We start from the raw sequence: 14,904 nt of genomic DNA, 5'->3' as shown, positions 1-14,904 counted from the left end.
TACTGATTGCATGTTTGTTATTTCCATAGTGACTCATGGAATAAATAACTACTAGTAAAGTTTGTACTTCATTTAACTGCTAGTATTTAATATAATGTGGCAACTGAAATTTGAGCCTTGTTCATGGGGGATTGGTGTTATTTAAATAAACCTTGGTAACTTAAATTTGTGTTTATTGAAATTGTGCAAAGCAAGGACTACCTATATTAGAAGAAAAAAAGAAGATTGCGTTGGTTGTGTATGCCTAGAAATAAGTTTTTTCATTTGCTTCTGCCAAGTGACCAGCTTGCAACTAATTTTATTTTTTGGTTGTAGGACACTTAATATTTAAAATACATGGCAGAAATGACAATAAATTTCAATTTTTTCAAAAGCTAACAAAATACTGGAAATAGTACATCATTCAGAAAAATGAGACACTTCTGAAATTAACTACCTAACATACCTCTAAAATACCATCTCTCTTTTTTTTTAGGGCCACACCTGTGGCATATGGAAGTTCCCAAGCTAGGAGTTGAATTGGAGCTGCAGCTGCTGACCTACACCACAGCCACAGACATGCCAGGTCTGAGCCACATCTGTTACCTACACCTCAGCTCGTGGCAACACTGGATCCTTTAATCCACTGAGCGAGGCCAGGGATCGAATCCACATTCTCATGGGTACTGGTATTTTAGGAGTTCCAACTGAGCCACAAAGGGAACTCCTAAAATACCATGTCTTACATGTTTAGCTGCGTGTTTTTGATTGCCTCTTCATATGATAATGATTTTGTAACATCATGTTCTCCAGAGAACATGAAAACATAATTCAGTCTGCCTCTAACATAAATTGGTCAGATTTGTTTTTCCTTTTTATTGATTGTTTAGAAAAACTTCTTTTGGCTTCCCAATTTATTGCTACTAATATAAAATTTTTGTTTTGTTTTGTATTGTCTGTTTTTTTAAGAGCAATTTTTAGGTTCACAAAAAATTGAAAGTATCCAGAATTCCGGTATGTACCCTATCCCCACACAATCATGGCTTCTCCATGACCAACATCATTTTCCTTGGTGGCACGTTTTTACCAAGAATGAACCTACATTAATGCATAATAATCACCCCAAATCCATGGATTTACTCTAGAGTTCATCTTTGTGTTGTATAGTCTCTGGGTTTAGACAAATGTATCCTTCATTTAATGTCATAAATAGTATTTTCACCGTCTTAGAAATCCTCTGAGCTGTGCCCATTCCTCCCTCCCTGACTGGAATCACTTTTTAATATTAAGTGCTTGGGTTCGACATTCCAAATTAAGTGAGTATTTTTCAATGTCAAATTCATGTGAGGGAAAACCTGTGATTAAGTTTTTATAAGAATAATTAAAAATTTTTCTAGTCGGAGGATAAGGCAACCACAAGATTTCTTTCTTTGTAGTAGAATGGATTTTTTTTTTTTCTGGTCCAGTTTGACTGAGGGTGTAGTAGAAAGTCACATGTCCAACTTGCATTTTTTGGGGGAGTGATCTCAAAGATTTTACTTCCTCACCCATCTAGCTACAGTAGCCACAGCCCTTGAGGACCAACCCTTGGCAACGCCTTGGGAAGCCCATGTATCAGCTTCCATTCCTCACTCTAGTTTTAATGTCTTAGTTGATTTGCTTCTTGAAGATTTCCTGATCTTGTGATTCTAGTCTATGCATTAATTTTTAACACTATTGTTTATTTCGTGTATCTATGTGTCATAGCAATTTTTTTGCTGCTGTTGTTCATTTCTTGGCTTCTATCCTGCAAAGAAGCCTCTTTCCTGCTATTCAGATATTTAAGCACAGAAATCTAAAGGTCCAGTGATAAGAAAATACTTTAGGTTTTAAAATTTAGCCAGGGAGATCCCATTATGTCTCAGCAGTAACAAACCTGACTATTATCCAAGAGGATGCATGTTCGACCCCTGGCCTTGCTCAGTGGGTTAAGAATCTGGTGTTCCTGTGAGCTGTGGTATAGGTTGCAGATGTCGACTTAGCTCCCATGTTGCTGTGGCTGTGGTGTAGACCGGAAGCTGCAGCTCTGATTTGACCTCTAGCCAGGGAACCTCCATATGTACCAGGTGGGGCCCTAAAAAGCAAAAATAAATAAGTGAATAAATAAACAAAATAATAAACTTTAGCCAAAGTAATTAAAAGAATAATAAAGGAATGTTATAAACCACTCTATCCCCACAAATTTGATAATCAACATAAAATGGAACAATTTCTTGGAAAACACAATCTATCAGAACCAACAAATAATTGAACAAGCCTATGTCTATTCAAGATATTGAATCAATAAAACATTAAAAAATATAAAATAAATAAAATTTATACAAGGTGGTGTGCAGTGTGCCTGTGCGGTAATGACTATGTTCTGGTCAGTGCTTCATCCTAATCTCAGGGTGGGACCCTTCCCACTGCTGTAGATGTGAGAGGGAGGAAGACATTGAGCAGAGGCAGAGGATGCTCCTGGGAGCTGGGAAGGGGAGAGAATTGCTAATGGGGAAATGAAAGGTCCAGTAAAAAGCATGAGGTTGTGGGAGGCAGTGGGGTTTCTTGAATAGGGAAGTGGGCAGAGGGCAAGTTTTCCATTGGCAGAGAAGAGGAATGATGGGGTAGAGTGTGATGCTGTGTGGGGTGGGGGCATGACATTGGAGTGCTGAGGACACCCACTGGGGCTAATTTGGGGGAGGGCCAGGTAAGAGCCCAGACAAAGAGCCTGAGGATGTCTGTGGGCTGAGCATCAAGGGGCAAGAACCGCGATCCTGGCGGGGGTGGGGGCTGGTGACAGAGGGGAAGCAATGGGCTCCCCCAGGACAGCCAAAACCCTCAGTCAGTCTAATAAGAGGATGTCCCCCCCCCCACTGCAGTTTATTCTTTGGAATTGTGTGTATCTGGAGAGCCTATATAAACACCTCCTCTCTCCCTGTTTCATCTCATACACATTTCAGATTCTTGGATCTGTGTTCATAGGTGTTCACAGCCACAAATAGTCCTTCAGTTTCTTCTCTCACATAACCCGCTCTTCCTAACTCCACTGCTCTTATTTCTTGGGGATTGATGTATATGAGCCTTTTTTTGTGTGTGTAAAACTGACATACATAGGGGTTTGCATTACCTGTTATGAAAGTAATTGAAATATTTTATGCATGAGCTTGACATAATCAGGTTTGCATTTCATGCAGCACCTCTGAATCGGAGATGGATAAATACAGAGAGGGTTTGGAACACATTGTACAGATAAGGAATTGTGACAGTGACCTAAGTCACACTTGATGAAAGCAGAACTAAATGTGACAGAACTAAATGTGACAGTGAGGTTAGAGAGGAAGAGGCAGATTTGACAAACTATGGAGGGAAATGCCATAGTGACTGTGAGGAATAAAGAAGAGGTAAGTTTGCAAAGACTGCAAGTTTTAGGTTTCAGACAAATGACTGGGTGGGTATTGCTGTGTCAGGGGGTGAGGCTGTGACCTACATATCTAGTTCCCCTGAAGGAGAATTTTTCCTCAGTATTTTTGTTTCTTTTCTCATTCCTAGTCTTTCCTATAAAAACAGAGTGAATTACTTTTATTGGTGCGTCTGGGAAAGACACTGGCTATGTGATAGACCTCCACAGCTTCTTCCTGACTTTTGCCTCTGGAGCCAAGCGGCTCTTAGGATGTTAGTTCTGGTCTCCTCCTCCATGACTCAACCAGGAACAGACCTCAGGTGGGAGTGCTTAGAGGTTTTCCAGCCTTGTCTGGACTAGGTGAGTGTATAGTCTGCCCAGGCTGCATAGCAAAATACCACAGCCTGGGTGGCTTAAACCAAAGACACATTTTCTCACAGTTTTTGAGACTGGAAGTCCAAGACAGACTGGTTTCTGGTGAAGGCTCTCTTCCTGGCTTCCGTGCAGACAGCCACATTCTTGATTTGTATTCAAATGACCTTTGCTTAGTGCATGTGGAGATACACACACACACACACACACACAGAGAGAGAGAGAGAGAGAGAGAGAGAGGGAGAGTGAGCTACTCTGGTGTCTCTTCATATACAGTCCTGCTCTTAGGACCTCATTTAACCTTAATTACCTTCTTAGAGGCACTGTCTCCAAGTACAACCACCCTGGGAGTTAGGGCTTCAGCATATGAACCGAAGTGTGAGCCACAAATAATCAATTTACAGCAGTGAATAAGTCAGTCCACTTCATTTGGAGTTCAATACCAGCAACATTACTTGGTTTACACACTAAGGGAAATTCTCTGAAAGTTTTATCAGAAGTAAAGTTGACAATTTGATCGATTTATTAAATGCTCTATCTCTTTATCTCATTCGTATCTGAATTCAGCAGGGCTAGTTACTGGGTTTTACGATATTAATTAGCATAGCTAGATTGTATTGCAGTTATAAATAAACTTGAGAATCTTAGAGGCTAAACACAACAAAGTATATTTCCTATTCAGGCAAGCTTCACATAGTCCAGGTAGCCCTTCTCTGCCTTATAGCTCTGCCATCTGGGAAAGGGGACCTCCAGGCTACCACCACATGCCAAGATCATCAAATGCAAGAGTTTACATGGTCAGATTGGAAGGTGGTTTATGTCTCCAGCACAACACATTCCATCAACCAGAAATCAATCACATGGTCCTGATCCAACTACAAAAGAGTAGGACAATTGAGTTTTTCTTTTAGGCCCATGGGGAAAATGTGATGAGAATATAGTGTTTTATGAGCTATAGCTTCCTAAAAACTAAGAGTTTACCATTGACAAGACTATTTGGTAAAGAAGAGATATGGTGCTTGTGAGTGATTAGGGTGAAGCTTAAATTGTGTACAGTTCTTGGAGGAGTTTGTAGCTCATAGAAATTGTCAGCTATCTGTGTCCATAATAGAGGAAATTCACTCAATTATTTGAGACTTATTATATTGACACATCTCAAAGAGAAATGTTAAAAATGGGCTTGTAAGTGGCTGCTTCCTGCATTCAGTAATTACTAAAGGCTATTAAAGTGATACCATAATAATGAACACATGGCCCGGATTAAAAATGTTTTGTGTACATGTATTTATACACATTAACCAGTTAGGACCATTGACAAATCACCAACTCCTTTTTAAATTGCATACCTAAATAAATTCAAATATTAGCAAATACTGCCCTTTTTTGGACAATGCATTGACAACATTTATCCTCAACATGGATTTTAATGTGTCTCCAAGTATGCATCCTCTTGAAAAGCTCCATTTCCTGACTACCCGGATTCCACGTAGTTGTACAGCAAAGAAGTTTTGCCTTCAGAGTTGAAGAGCATGCTGCTCTGCTAAGAGTTCAAATTATGGGGATTCCAGGGGTTAGGCAGTGAAAATAGCCCCTAGAGAATATTATTCTGAACAGGCTTGGATCTGGGATTCTAGACACTGAAATGACAATCATCACAATGAATTTTAATTCTGGCTTTATTTACTTCTGTGGTTTAAAACTCCCTGACAGGAGTGAATAAATTGTCAATCTCTGTATGTTCCCATACCTGCTGAGATACCACACATGTGCTGAGTGATTTTTCGATGAGTGAATATATCTATTAAACTCAATAAGAAAGCTTTTACTTTACATGTTTCAGGGTCCCACACACTCTAGGATGGCTGCAATTTCATCTCTAAGTGTACTGGACAACTAGCAGTAGTTTATACAATTGCATGGGGAAATCACAGAAGATCTGAGAAAGCATATCTTCCAGTTTATTAATGAGCCAGTGAATATCAAGAAAAGAGAAAAGTGGAGGAAGAAGGGGGTACATGAGAAAGAGAATTCTTTGAGGATTTCAAAAAGAGAAGAGTAGATTGGAGTGCCCAGAAGAGGAAACATGATGGAGCATAGTGAGAACTTAGTGGAGAAACTGGAAGAATTGTGACCTGTCAAAACAAGCAGGACCTGGGGAAGCCATGTAGTTTCTGTTTTACATTTTAGAGATGAGGTGCATCTCTAAGAAAGGTGACATAACCTTTCAGTGTCACATATAACTTTGTCCACTGCAATTGAGCAGAGACAGTAGACAGGATGGAGGGTAGTGAGAAGATGAGTAGCTAGAATACAGACAGGAGAGCATAGCCTTAGGCCAGAGCTAAAGGGGAAACGAGAGATTGAGTAGGAGGCCAAGGTTGAGAGAAGCAGCAGTTTTTTTTTTTTTTTTTTTTTTTTTTTGTAGTTAGCGGTTGGTGGGAATATTGCTTGAAGAAGGAAGGAAGAAGGAAGTCAGAATAGAGATACTCTGAGGGGCAGGTTTGTTGAGACCAGAAAGAAAGAGAGAAACATCTGCAAACGACATGCTGTTTCTGCACCTTGCATTTTTAGCTGTTCTTCTCTCAGGTGGTGATAATACAGACGGTAAGAACATCTGTCAGCTTCCCAGTCAAGTGGATATGGGGAGAGTGGGTAGACTTTCCCAAGATAGATCTGGATCCTAAGGGTACCAGAGTGCTTACCATTTGAGCATTCCTGAGTCCAGATCCAGTTTACTCTTTTTAAAGATGGTGGTAGAGTATGGGGCCCTGGGTCAGGAAAATGTCACCTTTAAGCTAATGATAATGTTTCTTTCTCTCTAGTAACTGGTTCACTTTCTGACTTCTCTCTTTTCTGCTTGCTTCATTTGCCCTTAAACTACCTGACTTTTACTATCCATAGCAGACCAGGAATACATCTCATTTTATCTTATCCAGATCTCATCCTTTGCCAACCAGTCCTGGGCAGAGAATTAAGGCTTCGGTTGGCTGGATGAGTTGCAGACTCACAGCTGGGAGAGCGAATTAGGCACAATAATTTCCCTGCACACCTGGTCTAAGGAAAACTTCAGCAACGAGAAGTCGATAGACCTCCAACAGCTATTCCGTATCTATTTTATTAGATTAACTCAGGAGATTCAAGACTTTGCCAGTCAATTGCAGTTTGGGTGTAAGTTTAATTCATTCATTTAAGGGTTTCCTCAGAAGGATCTTATATTCTTTTGGGAAACATTTTCATACTTTTCTGAACTATTTCCTTTTTTTTTTTTTTTTCTATCTCACCATAAAAATCTTCCTGCTACATTTCTTAGGGGTTATTTGACTCTTCAAGATTTCTTACAATCTTTCTTCTTCTGGACTTCTTGTGTTTTTTGTTTGTTTGTTTTTTAAAAATCTTTCCCCAGTGGTTTCCCTTATATAGCCTAAAACCCAGAGTTACACAATTGTCTCACTCTGTGCTTGATCCCCTGAAAATATGATCCCTTCCTCCATTCAGTTTCTTTAGGTCTATGCCCATAGTTCAATGACCTTTATGACTCATTTCATGCACCTGCATGTTGTACTATCACCTCACTCACATGAGCCCTCTTCTCTCTCCCCTAATCTGTCCTATGTACCTCTTCTGTCATTACTGTCCAACTTCTTTACATTAAACCCTCAGTTCTTGGCAGTTATCCCTTATGCCCCTTTCCTCATCCTACCAATTCTTCTTTGCCTTGATCCTCATCGAACATATCTTTAGTTTACCTTCATGTCCTTATAAAACTTCTATTCAACCATTTTTAAAATAAATCCCCAGGTTCTTATATTGTTCCTCTCATTTTTATTTATTTATTTTTTTTAACTTTTTAAGGCCGTACCCATGGCATATGGAAGTGTCCAGGCTAGGGGTCAAATCAGTCCTACAGCTACTGACCTATACCACAGTGACAGCAATGGCAAATCTGAGCCAAGTCTGTGACCTACACCATGGCTTATGGCAATGCTGGATCATTAATCCACTGAGCAAGGCCAGGGATCACACCCAAGTCTTTGTGGATACTAGTCAGATTTGTTTCTGCTGCATCACAACAGGAACATCTCCTCTCATTTTATTTATTTATTTATTTATTGTCTTTTGTCATTTTAGGGCTGTACACACAGCACATGGAGCTTCCCAGGCTAAGGGTCGAATCAGAGCTGTAGCTTCTGGCTGACACCACAGCCACAGCAATGTCAGATCTGAGCATTGTCTGAGACCTACACCAGAGCTCACGGCAAGCCCAGATCCTTAACCCACTGAGCAAGGCCAGGGATCAAACCCACTTCCTCATGGATACTAGTCAAATTCATTAACTACTAAGCCATGACGGGAACTCTGTCCTCTCATTTTAAAAGTTAATCTCTTTCTCCTTCCTCCCTCTTCCCAGATCCCTTTGAATTACAGGTGAGTCCTGGCTGTGAACTACATTCTAGGGATACCACAAAAGGCTTCCTACAGACACCCTATCAAGGATCAGATTTTCTGAGTTTCCAAAACATGTCATGGGTGCCATCTCCAGAAGGTGAGAGTGGGGCCTAGAGAGTTTGTGATCTAACCAATCAGTGTGAAGGCATCAAGGAAACAGCACATAAGCACATCAGAAAAATCTCCCCCCAATTCCTCTTGGGTCTCCTTCATGCAGGGAAGATGTATTTCCAGAGGCAAGGTTAGTTCAACCCCTTCCTATAAGACTTTCTATACAAGTCTTTCCCCTTTCCACTATTTGTTTCAAAAATAGGACAAATATGAGTTAAAGAGGGAGGGGGGTTGCTAGATAAAAAGTTCCTAGAGGAGGATAACATGTAATATTAATGTGGATAATTTTTCTGTAAGCTATCTTTTATTAGAGTCCTCATCTGAATATCTTTTATGCCTTCTGCAGTTAGACCAGAGACCTGGCTGACCAGTAGCCCTATAATTGGGTCCAGCCAGCTTTTGCTGGTTTGTCATGTCTCTGGCTTCTACCCAAAGCACATTTGGGTGATGTGAATGTGGAGTGAACAGGCACCTTGCTGGGTGGCTGGAGTGCCAGGAGGAGTGCCAGCTGAGGAGGCAGCTGACCTGTCTTGCCAAGTGAAGCACAGCAGTCTGGGAGACCAGGACATCATTCTCTACTGGGGTGGGTAAGGTTGATCTGTAAGGCAAAGGTGATCCTTGAGCCTCAAAGATAGGGTAAAAGAAAGTTTCATGATGCTGGAACTAGGTGAGAGAGATATTAAGAAGGAATTAATAGGGGTGAGTTCAGAAATGTAGGAATGGAACATGAGGTACACGCAGATATAAGAGATTTTGTGGGGAGATGAGGAGCCCTTTGTTGAGCAGGTACGAGCATAGAGTAACTAAATAAGACAATTGATAGGATTCATACCCAGTGCATGTGTTAAAACAGGGAAATCAATGAATGGAGTACAATAGACAGTGGGCTTATTGTGACATTTATGTGTCTTTCCAATATTCGCAGGACCTCCTCTTTCCATGAACTTGACACCATTGGTAATCACATTGCCCCTGATGCTTCTGATGGCCCTTGCATTGTGGTTTAAGAAGCGCTGGTGAGTTCTTTGCATTTTTTCTCTCTTCTCAATTTCTCATTTCATATTCCATTTTTACTTCTCTTAGTTTTCATCTCCTGACTACTCTTCCTTGTCTTCAACCACCCCTTGCAAGTTATTCAGAGTGTCTCCTCATTTTTCTTATTTCACAGTTCATATCAAGACATCCCATGAGATCCACTACTGTGATTCTCCCATTGGAATGAGAACCTAACAGCCCAGGAGCCTAGGACCACGCACTGATTCCATCTTTTCTCTAGGGAATGCCTTCCTTGTAACCTCTTTTTTGTTCAGTAGTACTCAAACTTCAAAGCCCATTTGGGGTGTCACATCCTCCAGAAGGTTTCCTAGATCCATAAGTGGGAAGCAGTCTCTCTTGGATCTGAACCTAGAAACCACTTCATTTGTACTCTGCTACATGTTTACATTACTTCTTACCCTGAATTGCCACTACTTAGGGCTTTCTCTCCTTCTAACATTTAAGTTTCTTTGGGATAATGATCATGACAAAGGTGCCCTTCCTGTGTGTAATAAGTGCTCAGTGAAAATCAAGCCAAAACAAATCAACCATATCCTGTTGCAAGACATGTTTTTATAATATTTTCTTAGCCTCTTTGCTGAAAACTCCATCTTGTCCTTCCTTACTTTGTCCTGTTTTCCTGCTTGAGAAACAGTCACGGTGATGGTAAATGACTTAAGCTTAAGAACAAAGACCTAAGGGCATGGGTTATTCGTGGGGTCAGCTGAATGAGGACATAATACAATGGTCTAGGTGCACCAGACCTGTGCAGATTGGCACGCCATTTGCACAAGCATGATATGTCCTCTAAAGAATAAGAGAAAGAGGAACCTCATGACCAAGTGGTTTATGAGTGGTCATTAACAGAATATGCATTAGAAAAGAGAACTAAGGTGCAAACCTAGGCACACAGGGTTGCCACAAATAGGCATGCAGTTTGCTGAAGCACAGTGAGGATTCTCTGAAATGCTATGCATGGATAGCTAACTCAAATGCTAATGATTCTTTTTAGAATAAAAAGTTTAACCATTTACCAGCTAAGTGACTTCTAAAATAATAATAAAAAAACCTATATCCTGCACCTACAACCCCCTTTTCGCTTGAGGTAATCCTCAAGAGCTCAATAAAAGCAGTGTGGTTTCTTGAGGCAGGGCTCTTGGTCCTTGAGACCTTGAGGGGTTCCCCCCCCACCCCCGCTTCCCACCTTTACTTAAGATAAATGTCTCTGTGTCCTGTTTTATGGTAACCTTTTTTTCCCTAAGTTCCATAGCACCCCTTCTTCAGCCCCATCCTGCTGAGCTGGTCTCGGCAATATCCCAGTTGGATTCACAGTCATGTTGACAGTCTTTCCTCATTACATTCATCCTTGACGTTGTTGTAGTATCTGAAACATTAGTGTTTCCCTTCTTGTTTAAATGTTTTTTTACTTGGCCAAGAAATTCCATACTCCTTTGGTCCCTCATTTTCTCTCTAAACTCTTAAAGATAAATGCACCTTTGCCCCTTGCCTCACTTATTTTCTAAAGACATTTGGTCAACTCTTTTCAACTGATTCCAAACACGAAGAAAGGAAGGGTGTGCAGGCCATGTGTGAAGGGTGGTGAGGCTGATGTTTTACTGAAAAAGAAAGCAAAAGTGATTAAGAAAAAGAAGCAAGAGTGCTAGTCCTTAGAATGAAGGTGGGATCAAGGCAAGGGGTGCTTACGGAAGACAGATCCCCCACAGGGTGGTGCTATCTGAGATAACCTTACCTGGACATTGGCTCCTTTCAGTTTCATTCACTAATTACGAAATATTTGTGAAGTGCTGAATATGAAACAGGCATATTCAGCTTGTAAACTGGTGGGGGAGAAAATAACCACGATTGTATGCACTTGCTTGAAGTTACAATGTTTATTGCTTCAGTCTATCCATGTCCTTTTTCCTGATCACATTTTTTTTTTCCTGTTTCGTTTTTAAAAATTTGAATCAACTTCATGTATGTATAATTTATATATAATAAAATATATCTATTTTAGGTATACAGTTCTATTCATTTTGACAAATTTATAAAACTATGTAAACATGGACACAATCAAGATACAGAACATTTTCATACCCCAATACACCTCATGCCCATTTATACTTAAACCCATCACCAAAAAGTATCACTGCAACTACTGGCATGCTTTATGTTAGTTAAGTTTAGATTTGTCCTTTATACAATTTTGTTAAAGTGGAACAAACTGTATGTACTCTTTGTAAGTGGTATTTTTTTCCACTTAGCGTATAAGTCATCTATATTTCTCATCAGTGTATCATAGCCTATTCCTTTTTATTGCTCAATTGAATTCCATGTAAGAATAGACTATATATAATCCATTCAATCTTTGATGATTATTGGGTTTATTTCTAGTTTGAGGCTCTTTGAATAAAGTCGACATTGTTTTTTCATCTAGATTTCTTTTTGTTTGTTTGTTTGTTACCTGCCTGGACTAATTCTGTCAATTTTGACTGCCCTGAAGTTTGTAGCCTCTGATGCCTTATTTATTTTTGAAGAATAGATCTTTTCACTTTCTTTCTTCACTCCCCCTCCTCCTCCCTCTCACTCTCTCCTTCTTACCTTCTCCTCTTCCTTCTTTCTTTTTCTTTCCTGGCCTCCCAGGAGTCACTCCTATGTCATCAGAGCCCATTCGTAGCCAATGATTAGCCAGCAGTTGTGCTTTTAACTTTAACCAGTAAGTCTTCCATCCTTTCTGGAGGGGATATATGTATCAGAGCACTCATTTACTATTCAAGGTATTTACAAATCTGCCCTGGCTTCTATGTATTCTTTGTGCAAGGTGTCATATTTGGCTAGGGAGAAGTAATTAACTGTGGTCCTCTCTGTTTTCTCCTTAATTTGTATACACCTCCAAAATCTCTGGGAATGAGTGGGAGCTTATCAGATTCCACTATGGCTGTCTAATTTCTCAGATGTATTTGTTAAATTTTGGTTGGTCTCTTCTTTGTCTCAGTATTGCAGCCTCAGACACCTGTAATGTTGATCTTTGACTTTTGTCACTAATTGCTACTGTTTCCTATAACATCCCTGGGCATGGGCCTTTCTATGGAATTCTAAATCACCCTTCTGTTGACAGCAGGACTGCTGGTCCTCAGTCTACAGCACCACCAAGCCAAGGGAAGGAAGGGAACAATACCATGTTTAAGTTGCCCCCGTTGTTCTTGCTGAGGTTCAGGTAGTTCTTGAATAAGCACTTCTTAATCTTTGGTATGCCACTGGTCATTTTCCAAAATTCTGAAATGTTTTGTTTTGAAAATTTTGTCCAGTATTATCATTAACATTTGGGGAAAGCATTTGCTGATCTCCTTACTATGCTCCATGTGGACATTTTTTTAACATTATAAATCAGACAAATGAGTTTCAGTTCCTAAAAATTGAGAACAAAATGCAACGATGTGTATAACCACTCATCACGTGTTGACATACCACAAGTCAGGGACTATTTCAAACTATTTTAAAACATAGTAATGTGCTTATTCCCCGGGGCTGTACTCTAGCCTCAGAAAATAATCTTAAATTGTTTTCAATAATCATGATGGTAGTGTTTTTATAGTTATTCTAAAACTATTATGTGTGGATAGCCTCATGGGATATGATGTATGGTAGGACAGGTGAACACTATAGTGTGTGGTGTGTAGTGGGCTCAGGTGAATGCAAAACTGTGTTGATTTATTGGGACCCAGCATTTTCTGTGTAGGAATTTTCTGTGAGATAGATGAGTAAACTTCTGTAGCTCTAAACTTGAAAGTATAAATATGAACTCATTACTGGGGGTGGGGGGAAGGTTTTGGCCACTTAAAAAACCCAGAAACCAAGACTAGATTATGGATTTCACATAATATTTTCCCACTAAAAGGAAGCAGAGCACCTTGGAGAAATGGCTAATTTCTAGTTTGGGGCAGGAAGTTTCTACAAGAGTGGGAGCAAAATTACAAAGGCATGTTTGAAGGAATAAAAAGTGGCTGACTTGAAAAGGACCCCATGTCACAGATGGAAAAATTTGAACATAAGGAAAAGCAATGGATGGGATAAATTAAAGCATTTCAAGTTTGTTGACCTTCATGAAAATGTAGTCATGAAAAACAAATAATTGTCACCTAAGAACCTATATAAACAATTCATTCTCTTGAAAACTGGAAAATAAATGGAAAAAAGAAGTACTTATTCTGTCTTTGGCTATCTCAGGGTAATGAGATAGTTATTTAGGGGAGTATAACTTTTTTTTACAAATGTTAAGGATTAGGAAGAAGATGTGATACATTTACCTATCCCCTAAACAAGTGCCAGATCTAGGCCAGTTGTTCAGGCACACCAGGGGTTTCCCAAAACCCTTTCAGAGGGCCCATTAGTACAAAACTAACCCTAACCCCTAACCCTAACCCTAACCCCTAATCCTAACCCTAATCCCTAACCCTAACCCTAACCCCTAACCCTAACCCTAACCCTAACCCTAATATATAACTTTTTGTTTTTAATTTTTTTTTCATCTTTTCAGGGCTGCACCTGTGACATATGGAAGTTTCCATGCTAGGAGCTGAATTGGAACTGCAGCTGCCAGCTTACACCACAGCCACAGCAATGCAGGATCCAATCTGCACCTGCGACCTACACCATAGCTCAAAGCAAAGCCAGATCCCTAAGCTACTGAGCAAGGCCAGGGATGGAACCCACATACTCAGGTATACTAGTTGGGTTTGTTACTGCTGAGCCACAGTGGGAACTCTGCATCTACCTAATATATAGAAAAAATACAGAGGGTTGTACAAAATGAAAAGACAAAAGAATATGTTCCAAAACAACAACAACAACAAAAGAACAAAAAAATAGAAAAAGAATATAAATAAATGGAGGTAAGTGATTTATCAGATAAAGAGTTCAACATAATGATCATAAAGATACTTACCAAATGCTTCAATCAAAAGGCGTAGGGTGGCTTAATGGATTAAAAAAAAAAATGAGACCCAAATATATGCTGCTGACAAGAGAGTCACTTCGAATTTAAAGACACACACAAACTGAAAATGAAGGAATGGAAAATACATATTTTATAAAAATGGAAATTAAAAAAGAGTAGCAATAATTGTATCATGCAAACACATTTTAAAACAAAAACTTTAGCAAGAGACAAAGAAAGGTATTACATAATTGTAAAGGGATCAGTCCAACTAGAGGTTGTAACATTTGTAAATATTTGTACCAAACATAGGAGCACTTAAATATATAAATATTAACTGACATAGGAGTTCCCATTGTGGCTCAGCAGAGATGAATTTGACTAGCATCCATGATGATGCAGGTTCGATCCCTGGCCTTGCTCAGTGGGTTAAGGATCTGGTGTTACCATGAGCTGTGGTGTAGGTCACAGATGTGTCTTGGATCTGATGTTGCTGTGGGCTGTGGTATAGTTTAGGATTTATAGCTCCAATTCCACCCTTAACCAGGGAACCTCCATATGCCATGGGTGCAGCCCTAATATATCTCTCTCTATATATAGCTATAGA

The 14,904-nt window shown here is 39.7% G+C and overlaps 1 protein-coding gene across 1 annotated transcript; it reads left to right on the top strand.

Annotated features, from left to right (window-relative positions):
- The first annotated feature begins 6,267 nt into the window (after window positions 1-6,267).
- LOC106510122 (T-cell surface glycoprotein CD1c) lies at window positions 6,268-9,660 on the top strand. Its single transcript, XM_085021280.1, is given in 6 exon segments — window positions 6,268-6,373; window positions 6,671-6,937; window positions 8,178-8,456; window positions 8,673-8,909; window positions 9,252-9,342; window positions 9,495-9,660. Coding segments are annotated over 6 exon segments (957 nt in total). The 5' UTR covers window positions 6,268-6,312; the 3' UTR covers window positions 9,517-9,660.
- The last annotated feature ends 5,244 nt before the right edge of the window (window positions 9,661-14,904 follow it).

Source organism: Sus scrofa, chromosome 4, assembly GCF_054392235.1.
Source record: "Sus scrofa isolate SSC_HxYL_T2T_F1_AM1 chromosome 4, Sscrofa_HxYL_maternal_Yorkshire_Landrace_v2.0, whole genome shotgun sequence".
Classification (NCBI taxonomy): domain Eukaryota; kingdom Metazoa; phylum Chordata; class Mammalia; order Artiodactyla; family Suidae; genus Sus; species Sus scrofa.
This window is presented reverse-complemented; position numbering and strand designations above follow the sequence as displayed.